The sequence below is a fragment of the Diorhabda sublineata genome, chromosome 2, assembly GCF_026230105.1.
Source record: "Diorhabda sublineata isolate icDioSubl1.1 chromosome 2, icDioSubl1.1, whole genome shotgun sequence".
Lineage (NCBI taxonomy): Eukaryota > Metazoa > Arthropoda > Insecta > Coleoptera > Chrysomelidae > Diorhabda > Diorhabda sublineata.
The window spans coordinates 36,171,357-36,194,133 of NC_079475.1; the positions used below are offsets into that span (position 1 = coordinate 36,171,357).

The following is a 22,777-nucleotide window of genomic DNA, read 5'->3' on the forward strand; positions in this document are numbered from 1 at the left end:
GATGTATAACTTATCAAGCAAATATTGTTGCTACAAATATTTATTGAGATTGGAACAGATTATGTTATAAATCATTAAAAATTCAAATGTAATTGTATAATTCAAAAATTCTGACTTAATCCGTCAATAACATATCCTGAAAATTAAAATAAATTATACGCGAGAAATGGCCTAAAAGTTAATTTGTCAGAATAAAATATTTCCTAAGTCAATATAACCTAACTTCTTCATTATTAACATTTGAAAATAATATGTTAAGTTTAAGAAAATTTCGTTTAGAAAAATTGTTTTCTTGTATAAAACATAATAATGTAAGATGTCAAAGTGGAGGAATTTATGAACCTAGTTATTTAGAGGTAAAAAGAGTCACTTTTTTTGTTAAGTAATAAGTAATTATTTGTTTAAGGGTATGAAATCTAAAATGCCTTTATTTGACGCCCTCAATATTCAGTTGAAAGGTTATAATTTCGATGTATTAGAATATTATCAAAAATTTCTACATAATATGTTGAAAAATATGGACATAAATGTTGAAGAATGCTGGGCACTTCCTGCACAAAAAATGAAAATTACAACATTCAAACCAAAAAGTGAAATTATTCACAACCAATACGATCTTAAAATCTACGAAAGAATTGTGCAAATGACAGATATTTCAACAACACAGGTAAAAATATCAATTTAATAACATCCTTTATCAAATTTGATTAAATGATTTGTAGCTTCCTCTAGTTATAAGAGCAATAGAAGCAAGTCTGCCAGCTGGTGTGACAGTACAAATTAGACCACATGAGGAATCAGATGAAGAAGTTAGGTATGTCCCTGATGTTGAACTCAATACCCTTAAAAGTGAACTGGAAGAAATGGGAGGACCTTCTAAAACTAAAAAGTAGTAAACCACTAACCTATCTTGTTTTATGTAAATATTAGGATTAATGTGAATAATAAATTGATAAAAATGTATAGTGGTTTTACTCTACAAGTTGGAAATATGTGATTTAGCTCTTTTCCAATCACTGAATTTTGCACATATAGGTTGCATTCTGTGATAAAAATGAGTAACCTTCTCCTTGAAGACCTCAGGCATAAATGGTTTGTATATTTATGAATTTACTTTTATACTAGATCAAGTGTTAACCAAATTCCCAAGAGGAGTGTTTGATCTAGGGTTTAAATATTTAGATACTTTTCCAAACAATTTAGTTCTTTTTAATCACAAAATTTTGTACGTTTTTTGGAATCTTTCATGTATCTTAGCAATAGTTTATTTAAAGAAAAAGCTGTGCTACTGTAGATACTAGAAATGATTAAACAAATGGATATGTATGCTAATTATCAGGTGTTTCTAATAAAATCATCTATTTAATGTGACTTCTTTTATGTAATTCTATTTTTTGATAAGTTGATGTTTTAATTTATTTTGGAAGAATAGATAATGCATCATGTGTATAATCAAGCAAGTAGGAACCATTTATTTTAAAGTTAATTTCCTGTTTAGTGCCTCAGACAGCATTAAAGAGGAATAAATTTCATGTTTTTCCAATATTTTAATCTCTAGACGACACTAATCTTGTCAAAACAAATAATGTCCTGAACCATTTATATATAGGCAACGCTCTTAAGTGGAAACAAATGGAAACCATTAGAAATATATAAACTTGTTTGGGATTTACTTTTTCACTAGATAAAGTGTTGACCAAATCCCCATAAGGAGTTTTTAATCTATGGTTCAAATAATTAATAATTTTTTCATCCAAGAAAACATGTAAAATATAATTTTTATCCCAACTTAAGAGGTTAACAGTTATTTTTAATAATAAAAAACTAAACATTTTGGTACATATATTGCAATATTTACATAATAAAATAATAAAAACAGTGCCAAGGAGGAACTACACTAATGCTTAGAAAAATAAATAGGAAAGGAGTTCAGATTTAAATTTGTGAAAATCACTATTCCTTGAAAAAAAGTTCAAAAATCAATTCACTTTAATACAAAGTTGTACAAAAAATATATATAAAGAAACAAGAACATAAATGAAAATCTATGGGATTACACATGCATAATATAATTTTTGTTTTATTTTTATATTCACACTCTTCCCAATGAGGGGTTCATGTTAGAATATAGTAATATATTCACTACAAAATACCCCGAACATATCAACTTGAAAACAATAAAAATATAAAAAACTCAACTTTTTCATTAAATTCAATATGTTTTCAAGAAAGATGACTACTTTTAAAAATAGTAGATAAGAGTAAAGTAAGAAAATTCTTAAAAATAACATTTTTTGTTAAACATAAAACTGTTTATGATACTCAATAATTTTGACTTTTTCAATTTGTATCGTGGGTCCCGCCACGATGCCTTGTTTATTAACTCATACTATTGAAATTCTTGAATCGATATTTTGATTTTAACAGAAGGGGAAACTATAATACCTTGTACAATAGGAAGCAAAATACCAGAGAGCGAAATTGAACTTATTCCAAATTTTCCTAAGTTTGGGTTTGGGTATAAAACTCCTTTTTATTTGCTTATAACATTTTATACAGATATTAAATCGCTTATATTTTCGGCAGTAAGTTATAATGGATATTTTTTCCTTATTATTTGTAGTAGTAGATGTGTTCGTTTATTATTATATATATCCATTGCTTGTTTATGGAGTATAGGAGTTTCAGTGGACGAAATTTCTGGTACCGTAAAATATTTTTGGTCAGATTTAAGCTAGCTTTTAGACTAATAATAGAATTACCAAAAATACGGTATCTACAGATTGGAGAAGGTATTCAGTAGAACGAGTTTATATAATTACAACAAGTTTACTGTTTTAACAAAAAAAGTGAAGTGAAGTGAATACAAATTACAATTAGTTAATAATCTGATTATAATTCAAATTTGCATCGCTGTCTGTGCTTGCTGCAAAGGGCTGTTTCTTTACCATATTAATAATCAAAGCATGCTGATGTATTTGTTGATTTAATAAATAATGAAAAGCTACCTCTATTAGTATACCAAACTTCAAGTCAATGATAATTTTGTACTAATTTTAAATTTTCTATCTGTGATTAAACCACTGTAACATAAAAATTTAATTTTTGATCCTAACAAGAGCAGTTTTTTACATTACAGTAAAATGTGAGCAAAAATGAAAAAAAAAAATAGTAATACAAAACATTTTTGCCAAATAAACAGAATTACAGTTATATCTGCTGAAATGTAAAACCTACTGAAAAGTTTATAACAAAATATGCAGTCTAAATAAAAAATAATCACATAATGAATTGTTCATTTCGCAATCCAATCTTTACTTATAATCTATATGCTAAGTCTGTGAAGATGAGGTGACGGTGTCAAAACAAGGCTTGCAAACAGGTACTGGTATCTGGGACAGATGTCCAGGAAGGGCAACTTTTTTTGTTATACAACGTTGGCAAAATACGTCGCCACATTTCCGACAGTGCATCTTAAATTGAGAAAAAAAAGTTAAATATAAATACTTTCCAGCAAAATTAATGCAAAATTTGTTATATATCTTTTATTGGCCTAATTTTATGTCCAATATTTTGTATATGGCTCGTTGTTCTACCTCTAAAATACTCTTTCTGGGAATTTTTTTGTCCCACTTCCCAAGGTGTAGTACTACTCCTTCGAGGTACCTAAATATTTTGCTTATATAGGCATGACATTCGCAGAGATCTGTTATCTCCATAGCTTTTCCTCAGAATACGCAGTTGTTCTCCGCCATACCTATCTTCTTGAGATGGTATTTGACAGGGCTGTGACCTGCCAGAAGATGAGCAGCCACCAAATGTGGCGGACATCTCCAGAAGTTTCTCAGACTTGTTACATGACATGATTATGAAACTTGTTGAGTGTTTCTCCAGTGAGACTCAATCTTAGCCATATTCAGGTCATTGTTGATGTGGCATGTCATGAAGCATAAACTAGAGATCTGGTCCAAAATATGGCGCCCTAGCAGGCACAACATTAGGTTTACTTTGTTTCTGTTTCCCACACTAACTTGGCTATAGGTGAGAATAGAAATATACTTTCCTTTACACACTTCTGAGTATATATGTTGGCCGTGATGGGCCTAATCTAATTCTTTGGCTAACTTCTAATCATTTGTATCTAGATCTGAAACGGAGATTGAGAATCTCAATTGTTTGTTACCTGCAAAGGGTGTGCTGCAGTATTACTTGGAGAAGATATCTCTTTTACACTGAGTGGTAATACTAGCAAAATGCCCAAACCCCAGGCAGGTAACTAACCAATAGTTACTTTAATAAACACACAAGTGATATAACTTGAATTCATTGATATAATAAAATTCAAAACATCCAGAAACTGTCGGGCTTTAATTAATGCTAGATGAGGAAATATTGATTTTTGTTTATATTTGTTAAGTTTTAATTTCACTTCCATATAGTAATTTTTTTATCAAATATTTTTAAAGATAAAAAAATCGTAATATTGCATTAATTTTGCTGGGGAATGTATTAATTATATAATAGTTAATTAATTTATTATTGTATATACTTACACCAGATATGCCTAACAAATATATAAAATTTACTCACTTTCTTACTTAACTGGTCTAATGATAAAGAGCAACTGCACTCGTTTGTATTTCTTAAAGCTTTCCAATCGATTGCTACCGAATCAACTTCTTTGGCTAGGAGATCCATGTCTAAAAGTTCTGCAGAAACTTTATCTTGTAATTTCAGAGGGTGGTCTTGGTCTGCAGTTTCCATTTCTTTGGATACATTTTTCTCATATTGCATCTTGTTATCTAAATATACGTTATTACACAACTGATCTCGCTTCGATTTATTTTTCTTTCTTTCTACAGTTCTTGTGATAAGAGATTTTACAGATGACAACCTCTAAAGATAAAGAAATTTCACTTTCCAATTAGAATTTATTTCGAGGAATATTTTTTTCTTCTCACATTAACTACAAACAATCATTATTATCTATTGACAGGACAGAAATTTTTGTTATTTCCCCCTCAAAAAAAGTGGAATTTAGGTATAGAGTGGTAAGCATAAACTACCTCTATTTTTGGAAACTGGCGTTGATAGAAAATGTGAATGCTATTTGAAAAGTCAGTTACAACATTTTAAATTTTCAAAAGTTTAGATGTTACTAAGATAAATTTTGACTATGTTTCCAAAAAATAAATCTCATAGTTATGCTAGTCAATTTTCAATGAAATAAAGTGTATCATTAAAAAAAAACAATACAGGGGTCTATTTCTAATATATTTGGTAGTTACAGACAACTAAGATATAGATGTGGAGTCATTGTGTATAATTTGACAATGATGAATCAACAATGTCAACAGTTGCTTTTTATATTCAAATATGTTTCTAATTCACACGAAAGACTCACCTTAGTTAAATACTTGACGTGTTCGTCTAAAGAAAATACATAATCTGAAGTAACTAGTAGTAAATCAGCTTGAGGTTCTCTAGGATGTATTCCACTTTCAAATCTGCAGTACATACTTCTCCAGAATCTACAATTTTCAAACAATTTTGTCATACTAAATATTGTTAATTAATTTAATGCATACACACTTAATATTTTGAGGTATCAAGTTAGGAATGAGCACATCGGGACTTTCTTCTAGACTGTACAATGGATTTATATACTCATTAAGATGATTTGCCATATATCCCCAAAGAGAAAATGTTCTTTCTGACAATCTGAAACAATATATCTATATAATGATAAGTATATTTCAAACCGTTATTTAAAAACATTTTGTTATCGTAAAGTTAAACCATTTATAACCCTCACATGGTCAAATTGATGGATTGATAGTTAAAACTTTCTTTGTTTTAGCACTTGAGCACCAATGAATTAAAATTGAGTTAAAACCACGCTGACGAAATCAGAAGAAACATTGTTTGTATGTCTGCAGTGGGTAATATTTATTGGTTAATGATTTGCAGATTGATTTTGATTTTTGTTTTATTATCTACTTGAAAAATAAAACTACAGTAAAAAATGTTACAGGAACAATAAAGAAAAGTTGTGTAATTAGGGTAGTGAAGTCTAAAGCTACTGATCTTCTACTTAGTTCAAAACATATTGGAAAAACAGTTAAATTGACAAAAAAATACAACACAGAACATACACTTTGGGCATATAATTAGTAATTATTTTGCTGTGTTATTCTTTAACTGTGATTTTTACTGATATGTAGCTTAAATAAAATTCCAAAAAAAAATTATTCAAAACTCTGAATATAGTAATATGTAAAATTTATTATTACTGAAATAGGGGACAATTGAAAACTTTGCCACATTTCACAGATTTAGGATTATTAATACTAAGACTTACCTTAAATCTAATCTTTCTTTTTCACAATTTCCAATAAAAGTTCCAAACTGACATGAGTGAACATGATCGTGTAATGTGAACAAAAATGTCTCGTTAAATTGAAAAGACATTGGGAACTGTTGCATCAATTGCCAAGTAGCATCCAAAAGTTGAGTAAATATCGGTGAGTTTTCTTTATTTTCAGTTTGTATATGCCCACATCGTTCTGAAAATTTATGTCCAAACGATAACCAGTCTTTTTCAATCAGTGCCTGAAAAATTGAATATTGGAAATTTGTAATATGTGAACAAAACCTGGTCAGTATTTTCTTTGGCATGTAAAGAGAGATTTTTTTAACAACCCCTTAACCCCTTTTTCATTTGAAAATAGGAAAATTTACAATGAGCAAATGGTTGATATACAAGTTATCTCGTAGGAAAAATGCTCAATAACAATTTCTTTTCATTCAAAAAATATAGTTTCAATGAGGGATAAGTACACAACACCTAACTAAGACAGTAAAAGCTGTCAGGCAAATCACACGAAGATGCCTTTAAGCCTTCATTGGCTGGGAGATCTTATTAGTGGTTATTATTTCTTTCTTTCTTTTCTATTTCTTTTTTAACTGACTTAATTTGTAAGTGATAATTTTTCTAGAATATGAGTTGGATTCAGTGCCCCATAGTTGAATACCATAAATCCAGATGGTTTTTAGTGTGACTTTGTAAATTAGCAGCTTGTTGTTGATTGTTAATTGGGATCTTCAACCTATTAACCAGTACAGTTTACTGAGTTTTAAGCCCAATTGATTTCTCTTGATACATATGTGTGTGCTCAAGGTTAATCGTCGGTCCAGATTAATTCCAAGGTATTTTGCAATCTCTTTTTGCTGGAAAAGATGCCTTTTTGACATCACTGTTGGACAGGTCCCTCTCCTTTACAGATTTATTTTTATTCACTTTTATTCTCAAAGTTTTCAGATATACGGAATTAGTGTCATCTGCATATGTTGCAGTAGTTACATTGTTGGGAAAAAAAATTTATAAAAAAATGTAGTGAAGGGAAAATTTCTAAGATATTAATACCATTCGGTTACCAATAAATTGTATAAAATTATTAAGTAAATAATTGAAAAAGTGAATTATGAAAGGATAAGAATGAGAAATATTCCAGTTTCAAGTGGAATCTACCTTAATAACCTAGGTCATTTTGCTCACCTGATAGCCTGATATTGTTCTATAATAAGGATCTAAAAGAATTGAAGCTAATGAACAGACTTGCGCAGTTCTATCCCAACCATCTGAGCAATGTACTAGAACACTTATACCCTCAACAAGTGCCTCTGTTATAAACAACGAAGTGTCTAATATGGATTTTATGTGTCTCAACCATCCACTAGATTCTAAACCACTAAGAAAGCTCGCCATTGTTGGATTTTTTTGTTCACATGCTAATGAAAATATAAAGATTACAATATCACCAATATTTTCATAGAATACATTCTTTGATTTAAATAAGTGAAGAAACTGTAAATAAATATGTACATCTGTTCAATTAGTAAAACGGATGACCTTCAGCAATTTCATATAATAAATCATCATGTAAATCTTGGAAATTCAAATGGTTTTTTAAGGAAATTTTTTTTACTATCACAATTTCTTGGAAGACATCAAGCAACAAACAGTTCTTTACCACTATTGCAGTCATTTAAGAGATTTTTAGCATATACATTATAAGAAAAAGTATATTATATAAATTTAAATCTCAAGTTACACCAAATTACATTTATTAAAAGCAATAACTTACTTTCAACAACTTTTGAAAGACTATTTCGCATCACATGTATATTCTCAATACCAAGAAAATGAAATTTAGTATTTTCATAGAAAGCTTCATTTTCATATCCTTTACCTGCTGCTCTATTCGCCATAGCATTGATCTAAAAGCAGTTATTTCATAATAATACAACATTAAACCACTTCTTCCGGGTAATTTTTATTCATAAAATATACAATTGTTCACCATCAAGTTGATCTACTCAGCTGAAGAGAAAGCTTTGAGCAGCTCGAGCAGGAATCCTGTAGAGCAGGGCTCACCATTAACGAGTCCATAACAAAAGACAAGGTTAGGTCAAGGATCCGACTGTGATGACTGGAGGAATGTGGTGGACGAGGCCAAGGCTCTTTGAGGGCGGTAGTGCCGGTGGTTGTTAATCATTTGGCATCAAAAATATTTTATTTTAAATTATACACTTTAAATATTACCTTTGGTCTTGTGTCTACTACATAAATATATGTAGCATTAGGATTTGTTTTAAGAACATGATTCAGCATTGTTTCATCTTCCAAACATCTTGCACTAAATCCCGACAAGGGTTGACTACATCTACATATACTTGCTTTGTTCTTATATAAATATGATAACACTGGTAATCTCCCTTTTGAGCGGAACCTTGAGCTGCCTGTCAAAATATTAGTACTTGCTTTACTTGGGACATAAAGAAGTTGTGGGTATGTATCACATAGCTAAAATTATAATAGTCACAATAAACATATCAAAAATACATATGATACTTATATAGGAAAGGAGAAATAATTAAAAGTAAGGTATGTAATGTTCGAAATTAGATCAATAAAGAATTATCAAAAACAGAGTAACTTAGTAACTTTATTTTAAGAGTACAAGAAAGGCAATTTGTGTTTCTTAAGATCTTTGTTAGATAATTATGCAACAACATAAGCAATATGCTAAATCTTTGTACTTTCTTAAAAATTTTATCACATTTTATAAAACAAAACCAATTGTCTCTTCAAACTATGTAATCACAATATATTGAAAATTAATGATCAAATTTTCATCTGGTTTTCACTAGTAGAGGGATTTATGGTGTAGATTTACATGTTTTCAAATTCTTCTGTTAATTAGTTGAAAAGATGATACTTTTTGGAAGTACAGGTCAAACTATTTAGGAGCACATTGTTTAAGTTGCTACTTCCAAATTTCAGGACAGTACTGTACAATATTTCAATTATCTTTAATAGTTAAAGAGTTTTACCTCATAGTTTATATTTAGATTTGTGATACTCCACTGCTCATTTGGCACTCCCATTCTTTGATACTCAGATTGCAAATCATGAAAATTCCACCCAACAGATCTCTGAATTTCTTCTATGGGGGGTGTGTATGAAAAACAATATAATTCTTCAATTCTAGTTGGTTGAGATAATTGTTGTAAACTAACATATACATCATGACAGTCTCTTTCCTTAGGTATAACAAAGGTAACAGATAAAAATGTTTTGGTTCTTATCAAAAGGGGAGAACCAGTTGTAGATAATGGGAGTTTTTCTAAGTTAGCTATGTGCATATGAAGAATCTGAAATTATACAAAAGCATTTTGTCATTATAAATTAATGTGTGCAAAGTGTGAGTAAATTCCAGTAAAAACAACATATAAAAAGACATTTTTAGGGTACTTTAATAATAACAAGGGTAGTACTCTCGATATAAAAATTTTAATACGCTTTGTCTTTTAAAAAATACCATTTCATACCTAGATGTGTATAAATCTTTTATTTTTTTCTGTATATTAAGGAAAATCCCTGACCCATTCAAGTGAGACTAAAATGATTATAAACTAATTAACAGTAGCTCAAATATGTAGGACAATAAAAATAAAACAGTTATTTTGGAACTCTCTGCATTCATCACTATGAATGTAATCAATGTGTGTAATTTTTGAAAAAAATTACTTATACATACCCAGGTTTCCTTTTTTTCATCAGGTTCTACAAAAATTAAATGGGTTGCAGTTAAATACAATGTTCCTTGTGATGGAGTCTTCGAGTATCTGTCAAGCATACGAACTGTTTCCACCTAGTAAATAAATAAATTTAAGTGTAAAAAAAATTACTTAAAACATGAATTACGCGTAATGAAACTGATTACCTTTGGAGTTTTAATATGTTCCATAACTTGCAACAAATCTCTTAAAAATGTTTATTACAACAGATTTTTGTTAGTATTTATTCAATTGTTTTGGAAAATAAAAATTAAATATTAGGTGGAAATTTCTAATATACGACAGACATATGTTTTGACACTGACAAACTGGATACGTTCTTCAACTTAACACCACGACAACTTCGCACTATACTTACAGTTCAAAACAAACCACCTATTGATCTGTGGTCTACAGTCGGAAACATTCGTATTATTCATAGCTTTCCTTTTGCAAATAATCTGATTTATTTCAAATTGAGCTGATATCAAGTAACCTGTTCTCAGTTTGATATGGTGGGTCTAATGGAATGACAAACTGAGACATTCATTCAGCTTATCGTACTCTAACTCAAAATGCACTTGTCAGTACAAAAGTAAAATAAATTCGCAAATCTTAACCACGATGTTCATCACTCGGCACTAATAAAAAAACAAATAAATATATCCTCCAACTTTTCAATTTGTCAAATAACTGAAATTAGTTATTTCCGTAAAACAAAAGTTGTTGCATCGGTAAGGGGGAGATGAATTTTTAAATTCATCTTATTTGAGTAAAATTAAATAGGACACAGAATTGAATGAGCATCAATTAAATGAGTTCAAATTATCGGAGATTCCATTCAAAAGAAAATATAATTATATAATAGTTAGTCGCCGGCCCTCCGCCGGTACGCTTTGCGCACCCCCCGCTTCAAGTTGCCTAACCATCTGAGTCTGGTCCTCTTTTATCACCAGGCTGGGGTCTTCATTCATAGAGCCGATAGAGCTCGGTGTTTGTACGGCTGCGCCACACGCTCTGCTCACACACTGGTCCATATTCAGATCTTTCGCTCCCACGTGTTGAGCAGCCGCTCCTTCAGCTGCTCAAAGCTTTCCTCAGTTTACGCTCCCTTCGATTGAATAGATCAATGTCATCAACATAGGTCAGGTACTGCATTGTTCTGTTGAGCAGATTTCCTCCTCTATTAACTTCTATATTTCTGATGAGTCCATCTAGTATCAGGTTGAAGAGGGTATACGAGATGCCTGCGACCTCGTCCTATTTGGAATTCACGTGAGATTTCTCCTGCTAGCTTCACTTTGCTCTTGGTCTAAAATCATCCATACTATAGACGAATAAGTCTGAGAAATGCTAAAAATACACAGGGTGCTGTAGAGGTAAGATAACATCGATCAACATTGTCATAAGGTTAAATACCTTGATTAAGGTTGTATAAATAAAAAATCATTTCTGAAATATATTTTTTATTAATTTTAAAGTATAATGACTAGACAAAGCTTATTGTGTTTTTAGACTTACATTGCACATCCAATTTATTTGTTTACTGAAAAAATGTTTGAATATAATAATTGAGATCAAACTTTTCAAAAATCACTTGAAATAAAAATTTAAATTTAATAAATAACAGATGTCTTAACAAAATTTTGGGTATTTTAATAAATAACAGATGACTTAACAAAATTTTGGGTATTTTATAATTGAGATTCGCTGTAAAAAATAATTTTTTTGTATAATTTAGAAACAATAGTTTTCTTTAAATAAGTTACGTGTATTTTAAAAACTCTATAAAATCACAACATATTTCATAAGTGCCAAAGTACATAGCAGAGGTGATACAAGCTTTGAGCAGACTAGGTGATAACCCCTTATAAAACCCTCCAAAGCTCTCTTCTTTATAAACATTACTAATCGCGTCGATCATACCCTTACATTTGAACAATTTTCCAAAAATAGTTCTACCTTCTTCAAACCCTTGGATTTGCATTCTCTTTTTAACCAGATCTAAAGGATATATTACAGTTTTTGAACACAAACCAGCTAAACTACCTGATACAAGACTATTCGATAAAGTTACATCATTCTGTGATAATAAATTTGTATATAAGTTATTGAAAAGTTTGTATGACATGAACTGAACACCCGCATGAGGTGCTACTTGTACAATTGTTGGTAAAAGACCTCGAAAAAATTTCAGAAATCCCTCATTTTGAAATATATCCCTACATGAATGTACGAGCCCCTTGTAAATAATTTTTTTTTCACTTTGAGCAACTAAACGAGTCCGAATTACATCAAATGGAAAAGAAACTACTGTTGCTACACTACCTAAAAAACAATAATTAAATAGTCATCCTTTACACATTTTTCAAAATAGTTACCTGCAATTGATCCGCTTAGAAAATTAATAAAAAACGAGTAATTTTTATTTAAATTTAATAGTTCAGCTTCATTGACTAAAAGTTCAAATGTGGAAAATTGTATCATGCCGTAACTAATAGACAGTAGCTGTGCGGGCACATGACCCTTCCAAAAAGCTTTAATACTCTCTTCTTGTAGTATTAAACCTGCTGCATGATGTAAGGACTTATATTTGGATACTGCATTACCCGTTATAGGTTCTACTTGAAGCTGTAATCTTATTTTTAATACATCAAGTGGTTGAGTAAGTGCTCGAGTTATAAATCCAGAGCCACCACCAGCCAGAGCATAATCAAAATTATTCAATTTTTTAACCTTATTCGAAGTTTCATCCATACTAAATATAAATTTCAACTGTATTTCATTATTGAAATATAGTTTTTAATTCTTAAAAGCTATAAATAAAAAATTAAGCTGATTATTCTTTTCATTTTTTTGTATGTACTAAAATCGTATAAAAGACTTGGATAAACAAAAAAATTGTGATTTTTGATCATTTGATTATATCACATATATTTCAGTTTGAAATATCAATAAAGTAACCAACTTATCTTTGTATTGACATTGACATATAGTTGAGGCAATTATTAGAAATGCGTTTTTGACACAACAATTTAAATGATTTCGTTGTCAAAAATGCAGACGGGGCAAATTAATGTCTGAAAATAGAATACTATTAAATAAATTATGCACGTAGGAACAGAAAAAATTTTCGTACGTTGCACTTATTGCAGAATACTTGTCCGGTTCACATTTTATCTTAATTAAAGAAGCGTACATTACAGAAAATCTCTTTTCCTAAAATCCTTGCTATAAAATGCAGAGACCCAGATTTCGCCAAAGTCATTGTGACGTCATAATTCAATTCAATGCACTTTTCTGTCTCACAAGAAAGACCTAACAAAGTTTTTACCCACAATATGCGCAAGCTCGAGACCGTGTGCTTAAGTGAGCTTTGTGAACTAAGATTGTGAGGTTGAGGACATCACGTTGTCAAATTTTGTCATAAGCAAATAAGTACACAATACTAAATTATTGAAAATAGTCATTGATGTAAATAATCTTATTGAAAATATTAATTCACATTACGTTTTCCTTTTATTCACTGAGCAGTGACGTCATTAATTGAGTATAAGATACTCACTTGACGGAGTGACTCAGTTGGTGTCAGTTCAATTGAATGTAATTGGAAAACAGCTATTAATACAATACTTTATCACGGAGGATTAGTTTGTCTTTATTGGGATAAAAAGAAGGATTGGCGTCTCATACTACCACTTACAAAGGCTTTCAACGCCCCATTTCGTAACTGTTTTTTAATCATTCCTGGGGGTCGTAGCTATATCTTGAAAACAAAGTAACTTTATGGGTTGGATGATGTTCCCATGCAACCACCAAGGAAAACGACTAAATACTAATTATCACAAAATTTGCTTTCGTTCTATGCCATCACAGTTGATTAAGCGCAAGCTCATATCACATTGCGCAAATACGTGTCGCAGAATATGGAAAACTAATGTTTACGTCACGGCCGCGTCACCAAAAAATTTTAGTTGTATCTTTTTCTTGGTGGTGTCTCGTTGTGGAAGATTGAATATAGCATAATAATGGAAATTGTACAAGAATTTTCCAATCAATATATTCTGTATATACCCGTAGCTTTAGTTATAATCGTGGCAATTTTGGTATTTACTTTTGGATTTAAACCTGCTGTACAACCACCTTTTGACAAATTATCCTTAGATGATAGAAAGTCAGCTGGGAAAAAAAGGAAACTCAAGGAAAAGGTAAAAGGAACCTACTTCTCTTAGTTAATCCAATTTTCAGTTTAAATATTTTTTATAAGAGACAAATTTTGTCAAACATATGCTTATAAAAAGTAAACACTTTGGTTTAGGTTATTTCTAACGTTTATGAATGAATTTGGTGATAGAAATATGAGTTTACCGTTTTTAAACACTACTCGTGTATTTTTCTCACAAAATCAATCAAATTTACACTCAAATGTTGATTTTTTTAATTTTCGAATAATTGTTTTGTTTCAATAAATTGTTACAATTTTATACTAATTATTTCTTAATACTTTTTTAAAGACCCTCTTCCATATAACCTTTTGTTTTGTTTACTGAAATTTGGCAAGGACCAACTTATTACCCAAATATAAACTGTGAAGTTTTATTATTTATTCTACAATATCTGTTATTAGAAAAGACAAGAATATGGAAGATATCCAACTCTGATATAAAATGAAATATTGAGCTCAATTTTTATCTGCTATTAATATCCATCCAGTTATTCATTTAAAACTGATGTATTGAGTGCTTACACAATTCTCTAGAAAGTACAGTCAATATTTAAAACATATTTAATATAATTGTTTGCCAGAAATAATGATCAAACAATTACTTGATTATAATTTCCCAAAAATAGGAAATTAAAATTATTATTAATCATTCTACTAAATCATACTAGTTATATTGTATATTAGAGAATGACTAGTAAATTAGTCAACCAAATAAGTTTTTAGTAAATGGTTCAATATTTATTTTTTGTTAAGAAACTGACTGCTAATGGTCATATTGCTAGTGGAGATCAGAAATCAGACAAGTCACCGTCAAAAGAATCAAAAAAGTCACCACAAAAGGAACCTGCTGAACCAAAATTGGAAAAAAAAGAAAAAAAAACAGAAAAGCCAAATGATAAATCCAAGAAGTTGGAAACCAAGAAAATCGAAGAAAGCAAAAACAAGAAGAACCTAAACAAAGCCCCAGAAAAGCCAGTAGATTTTGATGATGGTAATTGGGAAACAGTACCGCTTAAAGCTGACAAGAAAAAGAAAGAGCAATCTCCTATTAAAAAAGATAAAAAAGCAGCTAAAAAAGAAAAAGATACTAAAGTAGAAAAGGCAGAAATAGAAAAACTGGTTAAAGATGCTGTGAACAAGGAACTAAGAGAAAAAGAAAAGGAAGTGATAGCTGAAGAGAAAAAAGTAGAAGAACCTATTAAGATAGAAGTAGTTATTAATGTACAGGAAAAGAAAGATAAAAAAAAGAAAGAAAAGAAGCCTAAAAAAGAAGATGTCGAAAAACCTGTCCAAGAAGAAGTTAAAATAAAACAGGAAGATGTGAAGAAAGAAATTAAAAATGAAGTTAAGGATGTAATTCCCCAAAAACCTCTAGTACCTGAAAAAATTGAGGCACCTGTTAATGTGGTCCCTCAAGAAACTGCTCCCGTTTTTGATGAATTAGGTGGTAAGTAGTCATTGTAATTTATAATGTCATTTTCAAGTAATAGACTCAACTGAACTTAATTTTGATAAGTAGAACAAATACCATCATTTTCAATTCTGAATTTTCTGTCTCCCAAATTACTCCAATATTATTTGGGTGTGAAAGTGTTGTAAAAAACTATATTCCCCACAAACTCTTACATTCATAAAATGCATTGTACAAACTTGCTCCATTTGATTTACAATGGTATGTTCAATTGAGCTGAAAAGGAAAAAGCATGTCAAAAATTAATGTGATAGTTTCTTTTCAATTATTACATTACTTACTCTTGTTGTCGGAGGGTGAGATCGTAATTATTATTTGAGTTTTAGTTGGCATTTGAAACAAAATTTGCCATAAATTAGCAAATTTCTGGAAATAAAACATGTGAGGCCACCCCATGATCAAACCATATGAAAAGGAAATCATTGTAATGAATTCTTGGCTAGAAAATTGATGAAACGATCATTTTGTTCCCTGCATACGATTTTAGTTGACTTTCATTTCTTTCTAAAATGCAAATGCAAAATGAAAAGTTTACATGCAGAGGAATACAATGAGCATGGTCAGCGGATGTAATTAGCCGAAAATATGTTTAAATGAATTTCATATTATTAAATGGCCATAATGTTTTACAGTAATCACAGATGTTGATTAATCTTATGTTAATTTGTGAGAAATTATATACAGATTTAGAAAAAATCCAGTTGACCAATGTTTTTTAGCAGGAAAGATCAGGCATATTTATTTGAATGATGTGATGAAGAGTAAAATTTTTCTGTTATCACAAAAACCTTTTTTCATGCATTTTGATGACAGATTCGAAAATATGAGGGCTTAGAAATTGCCAAAAGTATCATGCATACCAGTTCTTATTATGTATTTTTTTAGTCAAACTCTGATTTCTTTCGTACATCTCAAGTTATATCTAGATTAGTATGGAAGAAGGGATTATTATAGAGAAATTCAATTTAAATTTGCTTATACAATAAATGAAGAGTCTATATAAATTTATAAACAATTATCTTCTTCTGATTCTTCACTGTTTTAGTTATTTTGTTTATTAGGGGCCATCCATAAATTACGTCACACAAATTTCAGGACTTTTTAACCCCTCCCCCCTCCTTGTCACAGGTTGTCACAATTTCAAAACCCCCTCCCCCCTGATGTGACGTCACACATTTTTCAATTTTATATATTTATTCAAAAATAATCAAAAGAAAACAGTTATTTTTATTTTTTTCTTACTTTTATTATATAATCTTTGATAAAATTAACATAAAGAAGTCAAATATTTTAGACAACAGAAAAACAAACGACTAGTTAGGAAGCAACAAACGACTAATTAAATTTTGCGTGATGAATTTTGAATTTTAACATGTGATGTCACAAAGTTTTTGACCCCCCCTGCCCCTTGTCACACTATGTCATTCCGATGATACCCCCCCCCATTAACATGTGACGTAATTTATGGATGACCCCTTATTAAGAATTTCTTCAACTTTCAACAGAATACGAAGGTTGATTTTTGAATGTTGGTCACAAAAAGTTTTGTTTAGTGACTCATTTATTAGCATAAGAGTATCATTTCAGATGGATTCTACTTTGATGTTAGTAGAGTAGATTTGGATGAAAAATTTATAGTTTTTCTTTCATTGACTCATTCTTAACAATTTTGTGATACCAGTCTTTTTTAAATCGCTTTTATCCTGAGTTTATTTAAATCACTTTCCTCAAGCCAATCTGCCAACTGTAATTTCATTTACCTTCTAGACACATGGACTGAATCCAAGGCAACTAAGAAAACAAGCAAGAAAAAAGCTCGCAGAGACAATTAAAATAGATCATTGAAGACTTAAAAACAAACTATTTCAGCCTGTACACTAGAATTTAAGAGTAACAGGTAAATGTGATCACAAAACCAGAAGCATCTAGCTACGGGACTCAGATCTCTATAATCAATATAAAAAGACTTGACTATTGATTACACTAAATCTATTTAGTTCATATATGATAGCCATTGTTGAAAGTCTCTTTAATTACATCACTTTCAGTTCTTTGTTGATAGTTTTTGGTAGAATTTGCGAGATTATTCATATATTTATTAATTAAAGGAATTTATAAGTATTGAATCAGACACAAATATTTTTTAAATATAGCTAAACCTGGCTACCATATGTGGAATAATTGCAGAGAAATATAAACCGTTTCACGATTCCACTATTCTAATGAACTCTGAGGGTTTTTGACATTTGAAAAATTTGCCAGATCAGTGTTATGAAACTATATGTTTTTTGCTTAAAGTTTCTAATGGGTTTTAAATTTGTGAATACTTGCATAGATTTGAAAATATTGTGTATAGACATGTGTGTATTCATATATCTTGTAATAAGTATGATTAAAAATCATCATTATACATTCCCAGTACAAAAGATTCTGTATTTATAATATTCCTTGTAATTTTTCAAAATTTGTTTTCCTGTATTAAGTTTCATTTGTTTTATCATTGTTTTTATGTTCGTATTTAGGATATTTTTGATACATTAAGTTTGCTCGTCTGTTTTTATGTATATTTGTTATATTCACTTTATTTTTTATACTATTTTGTTAATATATCCATTAGGGTGATTCATTTCCGAAAAAAGATTATTTTTTCGGTTCTCAAGTAAAATAATCTACATACAGAAAAAAAAATTCAACAAGTTTGAGCTCTTAATAGCAATTTTAATTATAAATATAAAGTTTTACCGTTTAGAATGCATATAACAAAAATTTTTGTTTCCAAATTTATAATGCTTACTTTTTACAATATTACAAATCAGTTTGATAGATCTTGTGGGGAATTTTAAAATTGACATTATGCGCTCAAACTTGGTGAAATGTTTTTTTTTTATATGTAGATCAATATTTTACTTGAGCACCGAAAAATGGTACAGAAATGAATCACCCTAATATCCATCTATAATTATTATCTCCACTGCCATTTTCTCCATTCCTGTTTATATTTTCAAAAGATTTTTCATTACTAGGCAGATTTTTCAAAAGCTAATCAGTCTTGTGGAAGGATGATAATATCTATGAAAACAAAATTATTATTTATTTCGAATCTTATACAGAGACATCGAAAAGTAACGTGAATAGATGTTTTTTTTATTATTTTTATGTTACTCTGCAAAAAAGGGTTGTAATCATAATTGAGAGGTTAAGTCGCAGATGTATTTTTTTAATATAAGTAATTTTTAGTAATTATTAGCCTATTGTGTAAAGTTTGATATGTCAAAAAGAGCTTATAAAACGGGATTGCCAAAAAATTTTACATTTTTACTATTATTTTTAGTCTTTATATACGATTTATCTAAGATAGTACCTGCTACTCTTTTTTTAAATCAAACCATTTAAAAGTTGATTTTTTTTGTTGAAATATATTTTAAGATAATTTTTATTATAAGGGTTGTTATCTGTTGAAAAATAACATCTAATAGTGTATTAGAAAAAGAAATTATTTAAATTAGTTAGTGATGAAGTTTGTTTTACTCTGAGAGGACCTTTCTTAAAGATATTCATTGTTTAAAATGTTGTATAAGATATAATTTTCTCCAAAATTTTGTTATTTAATGTTATATAGCAATAAATTGAATATAATACACCCCTGTTTATAATACTTTTCAAATTCCCTTATTGGAATGATCTCTGTACAAAATATACAGAAACTGTATATTTTAAAATTCTTTTCTTGATATCAATGATAGATTATCTTGAGTGATCCATTACCAGACCTGTTAATTTAGTTGATTTGAAAAATTCGGATCCAATTTATATGATTTGTTGTATACCATGGGGCCCAGCCTTAATTTTTATGTCGTTTCGTTATTTTATTATTTATTTTCCAAAAATGGAATATTTTTTAGCAATCCTCGTTACTTAATTGTAGGTGCAGCAAATATAAGTGTCAACTATATGTAATTCAGCATTCCAATGGTGAAAAACCTTTAAAATTTAAGTTAAGTTCAAAAATGTTTAATAGTGTAAACTGTGTGCCAAAATTGATTAAATTATTAGGGTGTCTGTCAAAGAAAATAAAATCATAATAATAAAGGGATTGAATTTTAGCAGTTTGGTATAATGGGAGGACATAGGTTCTCATTTATAATAAATTATATAGTACTTTATGAACTTATGAACCAGACACCCCGATAGTCTGATAGTGCAACAATACAACTAATTTAAATCGATATTTTTTAATCGTAATTAAATTATAGCAAACATATGTTTTTAATAAAGTTTATTGTCTAATATGTCCAAAAATTATTGAAAAGACAAATTATGATTCGATATATTGATCTAATCATTTTTGACGAACAACTGTGTTGTTTTGGTTTTTTTTTGTATATCAGGAACAATTTTTGTTTGTTAATTAATATTTTATATTTTTAATAAAATAATTTTAGGTAATGGTATACTAATTATATAAGTTACAGTTAAAACCTGTTTTCATTTGATTTTAGTTTTGACTAGGGAAGACTAGTTCTAACAAACTTGGATAAAGTCCCAGGTACAACTTTTCTCAGTTTCATAAGATGCTCCTGGAAAAAATTTTGTGTTTCTAATCGAGGTTTGTACAAAAAAATGATATGCCATGAAAATTTATTTTAAAAATTCTGTCTTTTTAGTGTTCTACTAGAATAAAATTTGAAATGTATAAAAACTAGTTTTAACACTAGAAATAACTAGCTTTTACTAGTAAAAACAAGTTTTAACAGAAAGGGTTCGTGAAAACTATACTTTCCCTGTCAAAACTAGAATTAACTGAAGACGGATTTTAACTGTAACATATACATTTCAGTTTTTTTATATTTAAATGTATAGGTTCAGTAATAATTTTTTGTTTTCTAAACTTTGTATTCTTTTCAAAGAAACACTATATTCACTAAAAATCAATGGCCTTATATTTGGCAAATTAGCAAAACCTTAATAAGTTTAAGAATATATTTTTGCGATATATGGAGAGTTTTTAGTAAATTATATGTCTTCCACTTGTGTGTTTTATATTCTATAGAAAATTAGTTTTTTATTATGTTTTTTCCATTTTCTTTCTATATTCGATTTTTACCTATTTTTTAGATACAGTTGTACAAATGGTCGTTCAGTTGAAGTCAAAAGTTCAATATTAACTAAAAATCGAATCGAATGAAGTTGAAATTGACATTTGTAAATTGGGAACAGTAAATCCTCTTATTAATATTGAATTTTTATCATTTTTGGTTTTCCTTAAATTACAAATAAAAACTAAATAACAACAATCGAAATTGACAATAATATAGATAAGAAATGGGAATATGTCACACAATATCTTATGTAGTTTTGTTTTCAATGTAACTTAAAACATCAAACAATAAGTCCCAGCAATTTAAAATGCTCAAAACGCTTTTCTAACCTTTCTGTTTAATTTTTATACAACAATTTTCCTTTGGTCTCAATATAGGCTTTATATTTAGATTCATATCTTTCCTTGTAACATTTTTTTCAGCTCTAACAACATCCATTATATGCTGGTAGATAGATCTGGTGAATATGGTGGATACGGGAACAATTTAGGTTCATTTTATTGAATTAGACCATCGCTTTTATCGAGTTATGACACAATGCATTGTCAATATTCATTATTATTTTTCTTTTTTCTATCAATGACAATATGTCATTTTAATATCCCTCAGAAGGTTTTTATTGAGTCCACATTAGAATATGAAACCTATATATAAAAATGCTTCTCTTTTATCCACTTATGCTGTTCAATCAACAGCAGCAGTGCACTGAACCTGAACATCCGGTGAATTTTTAGTTTATTCAAAAATTTAAATCAAGCAGCTTGAAATAGCCCATTTATTTATGAAGCACCCTAACACCGAGTTATAACAGTGACAAGTTCGTGATTTAAATTTTTTTTTGTGGAAGGTATTTGAACTGTTTTTTTACTGGAAACTATTCTCAAATTCATTTCTGAGAGGGTGACAAGATAATATTCCGCACCGGATTCCACAAGAACTTGGTACGTTACTGAGTCCTGTCCAGTTATGAGATTACCATTTTGATTCAGATCACATATTGGCTAAACGAAATCCTTTTCACTTATTTAAACAAATCTAAAAAGGTATTTTATACTTTTTCTTCATTATTTTCAAGATCTCTTTTATATTTTCTTGTGTAATCCCTTCTTTTGGACGTCTTAATCATTGTGCATCATCAGTGTTTGTACAGTCAAGTTCAAACTCTGCATATCAGCAGATGATGGTTGATTTTTTTCAAAAAAAAGTCACGATAATACTTTTCAAGCCAAGTTTTTGCCCCAAAAGTCTTTTTTTTATTGTTTCAAAAAATTCACCTTGATAAATTTAAAGTTGTAAGGAATGAGATTGATATTTCATAGCATCTTCCAAAAGATGTAATTTGTGTAAATCAATATAAATCAAACCATGGGCTTATTGATTGATGGTATAAACATGCATGTTGACCAAAATGGCCATTAGTTGTACAAGTGTATCGTTATTGTAAATGATCAGTGACGTTTATTTTCAAAACTGGTATTTTGACGTTGACATGTGTCTGATATTAAAGATCAATATCCTGATCAAGAATATCTCAATAAACCAGAAGATAAATTATAGTACCTAAGAGTTGATACAACATTGAACAGGATTTAATTATCGTTAGTAATAAATTTATGTTGAAAACTTAATTTGGAAAAAATAATAAATATATTGTTTATAATTTATTGTGTTGTTTTTTGAAGCAAATAAATTTTTCTGGTTTCTTGGGTGAGATTTGATTTGCAGTACCAGCTATGAATATAATGAAATTTGTTGAAACTAAAAACTACAGTCTGAGCTCAATCGTCATGTGGTTCATGAAAATTTCGAGTCATACAAAAATAAATATACTAACTGTTATTTCCGGTGAATGAAAATTTA

The 22,777-nt window shown here is 29.4% G+C and overlaps 4 protein-coding genes across 4 annotated transcripts; 2 read left to right on the top strand and 2 right to left on the bottom strand.

Annotated features, from left to right (window-relative positions):
* Positions 1-216: 216 nt before the first annotated feature.
* Positions 217-961, top strand: LOC130453071 (39S ribosomal protein L48, mitochondrial). Its single transcript, XM_056792664.1, has 3 exons — positions 217-356; positions 407-667; positions 723-961. Exons 1-3 carry the CDS (start codon positions 252-254, stop codon positions 891-893), a joined length of 537 nt encoding a protein of 178 aa, XP_056648642.1. The 5' UTR covers positions 217-251; the 3' UTR covers positions 894-961.
* An 864-nt stretch (positions 962-1,825) lies between these two features.
* On the bottom strand, positions 1,826-10,493 carry LOC130452885 (myotubularin-related protein 6). Its single transcript, XM_056792382.1, has 11 exons — positions 10,290-10,493; positions 10,104-10,217; positions 9,397-9,717; positions 8,606-8,866; positions 8,148-8,280; positions 7,559-7,791; positions 6,362-6,612; positions 5,593-5,721; positions 5,405-5,531; positions 4,591-4,896; positions 1,826-3,473 (listed from the first exon to the last, which is right to left on the bottom strand). The coding sequence occupies exons 1-11, from the start codon at positions 10,311-10,313 to the stop codon at positions 3,333-3,335; spliced, it is 2,040 nt and encodes a 679-aa protein (XP_056648360.1). The 5' UTR covers positions 10,314-10,493; the 3' UTR covers positions 1,826-3,332.
* A 1,078-nt stretch (positions 10,494-11,571) lies between these two features.
* Positions 11,572-13,117, bottom strand: LOC130453459 (mitochondrial thiamine pyrophosphate carrier-like). Its single transcript, XM_056793223.1, has 2 exons — positions 12,504-13,117; positions 11,572-12,450 (listed from the first exon to the last, which is right to left on the bottom strand). Exons 1-2 carry the CDS (start codon positions 12,877-12,879, stop codon positions 11,888-11,890), a joined length of 939 nt encoding a protein of 312 aa, XP_056649201.1. The 5' UTR covers positions 12,880-13,117; the 3' UTR covers positions 11,572-11,887.
* Positions 13,118-14,000: 883 nt separating this feature from the next.
* LOC130453019 (nucleolar protein 58-like) lies at positions 14,001-22,620 on the top strand. Its single transcript, XM_056792600.1, has 3 exons — positions 14,001-14,330; positions 15,101-15,794; positions 17,586-22,620. Exons 1-3 carry the CDS (start codon positions 14,151-14,153, stop codon positions 17,648-17,650), a joined length of 939 nt encoding a protein of 312 aa, XP_056648578.1. The 5' UTR covers positions 14,001-14,150; the 3' UTR covers positions 17,651-22,620.
* The last annotated feature ends 157 nt before the right edge of the window (positions 22,621-22,777 follow it).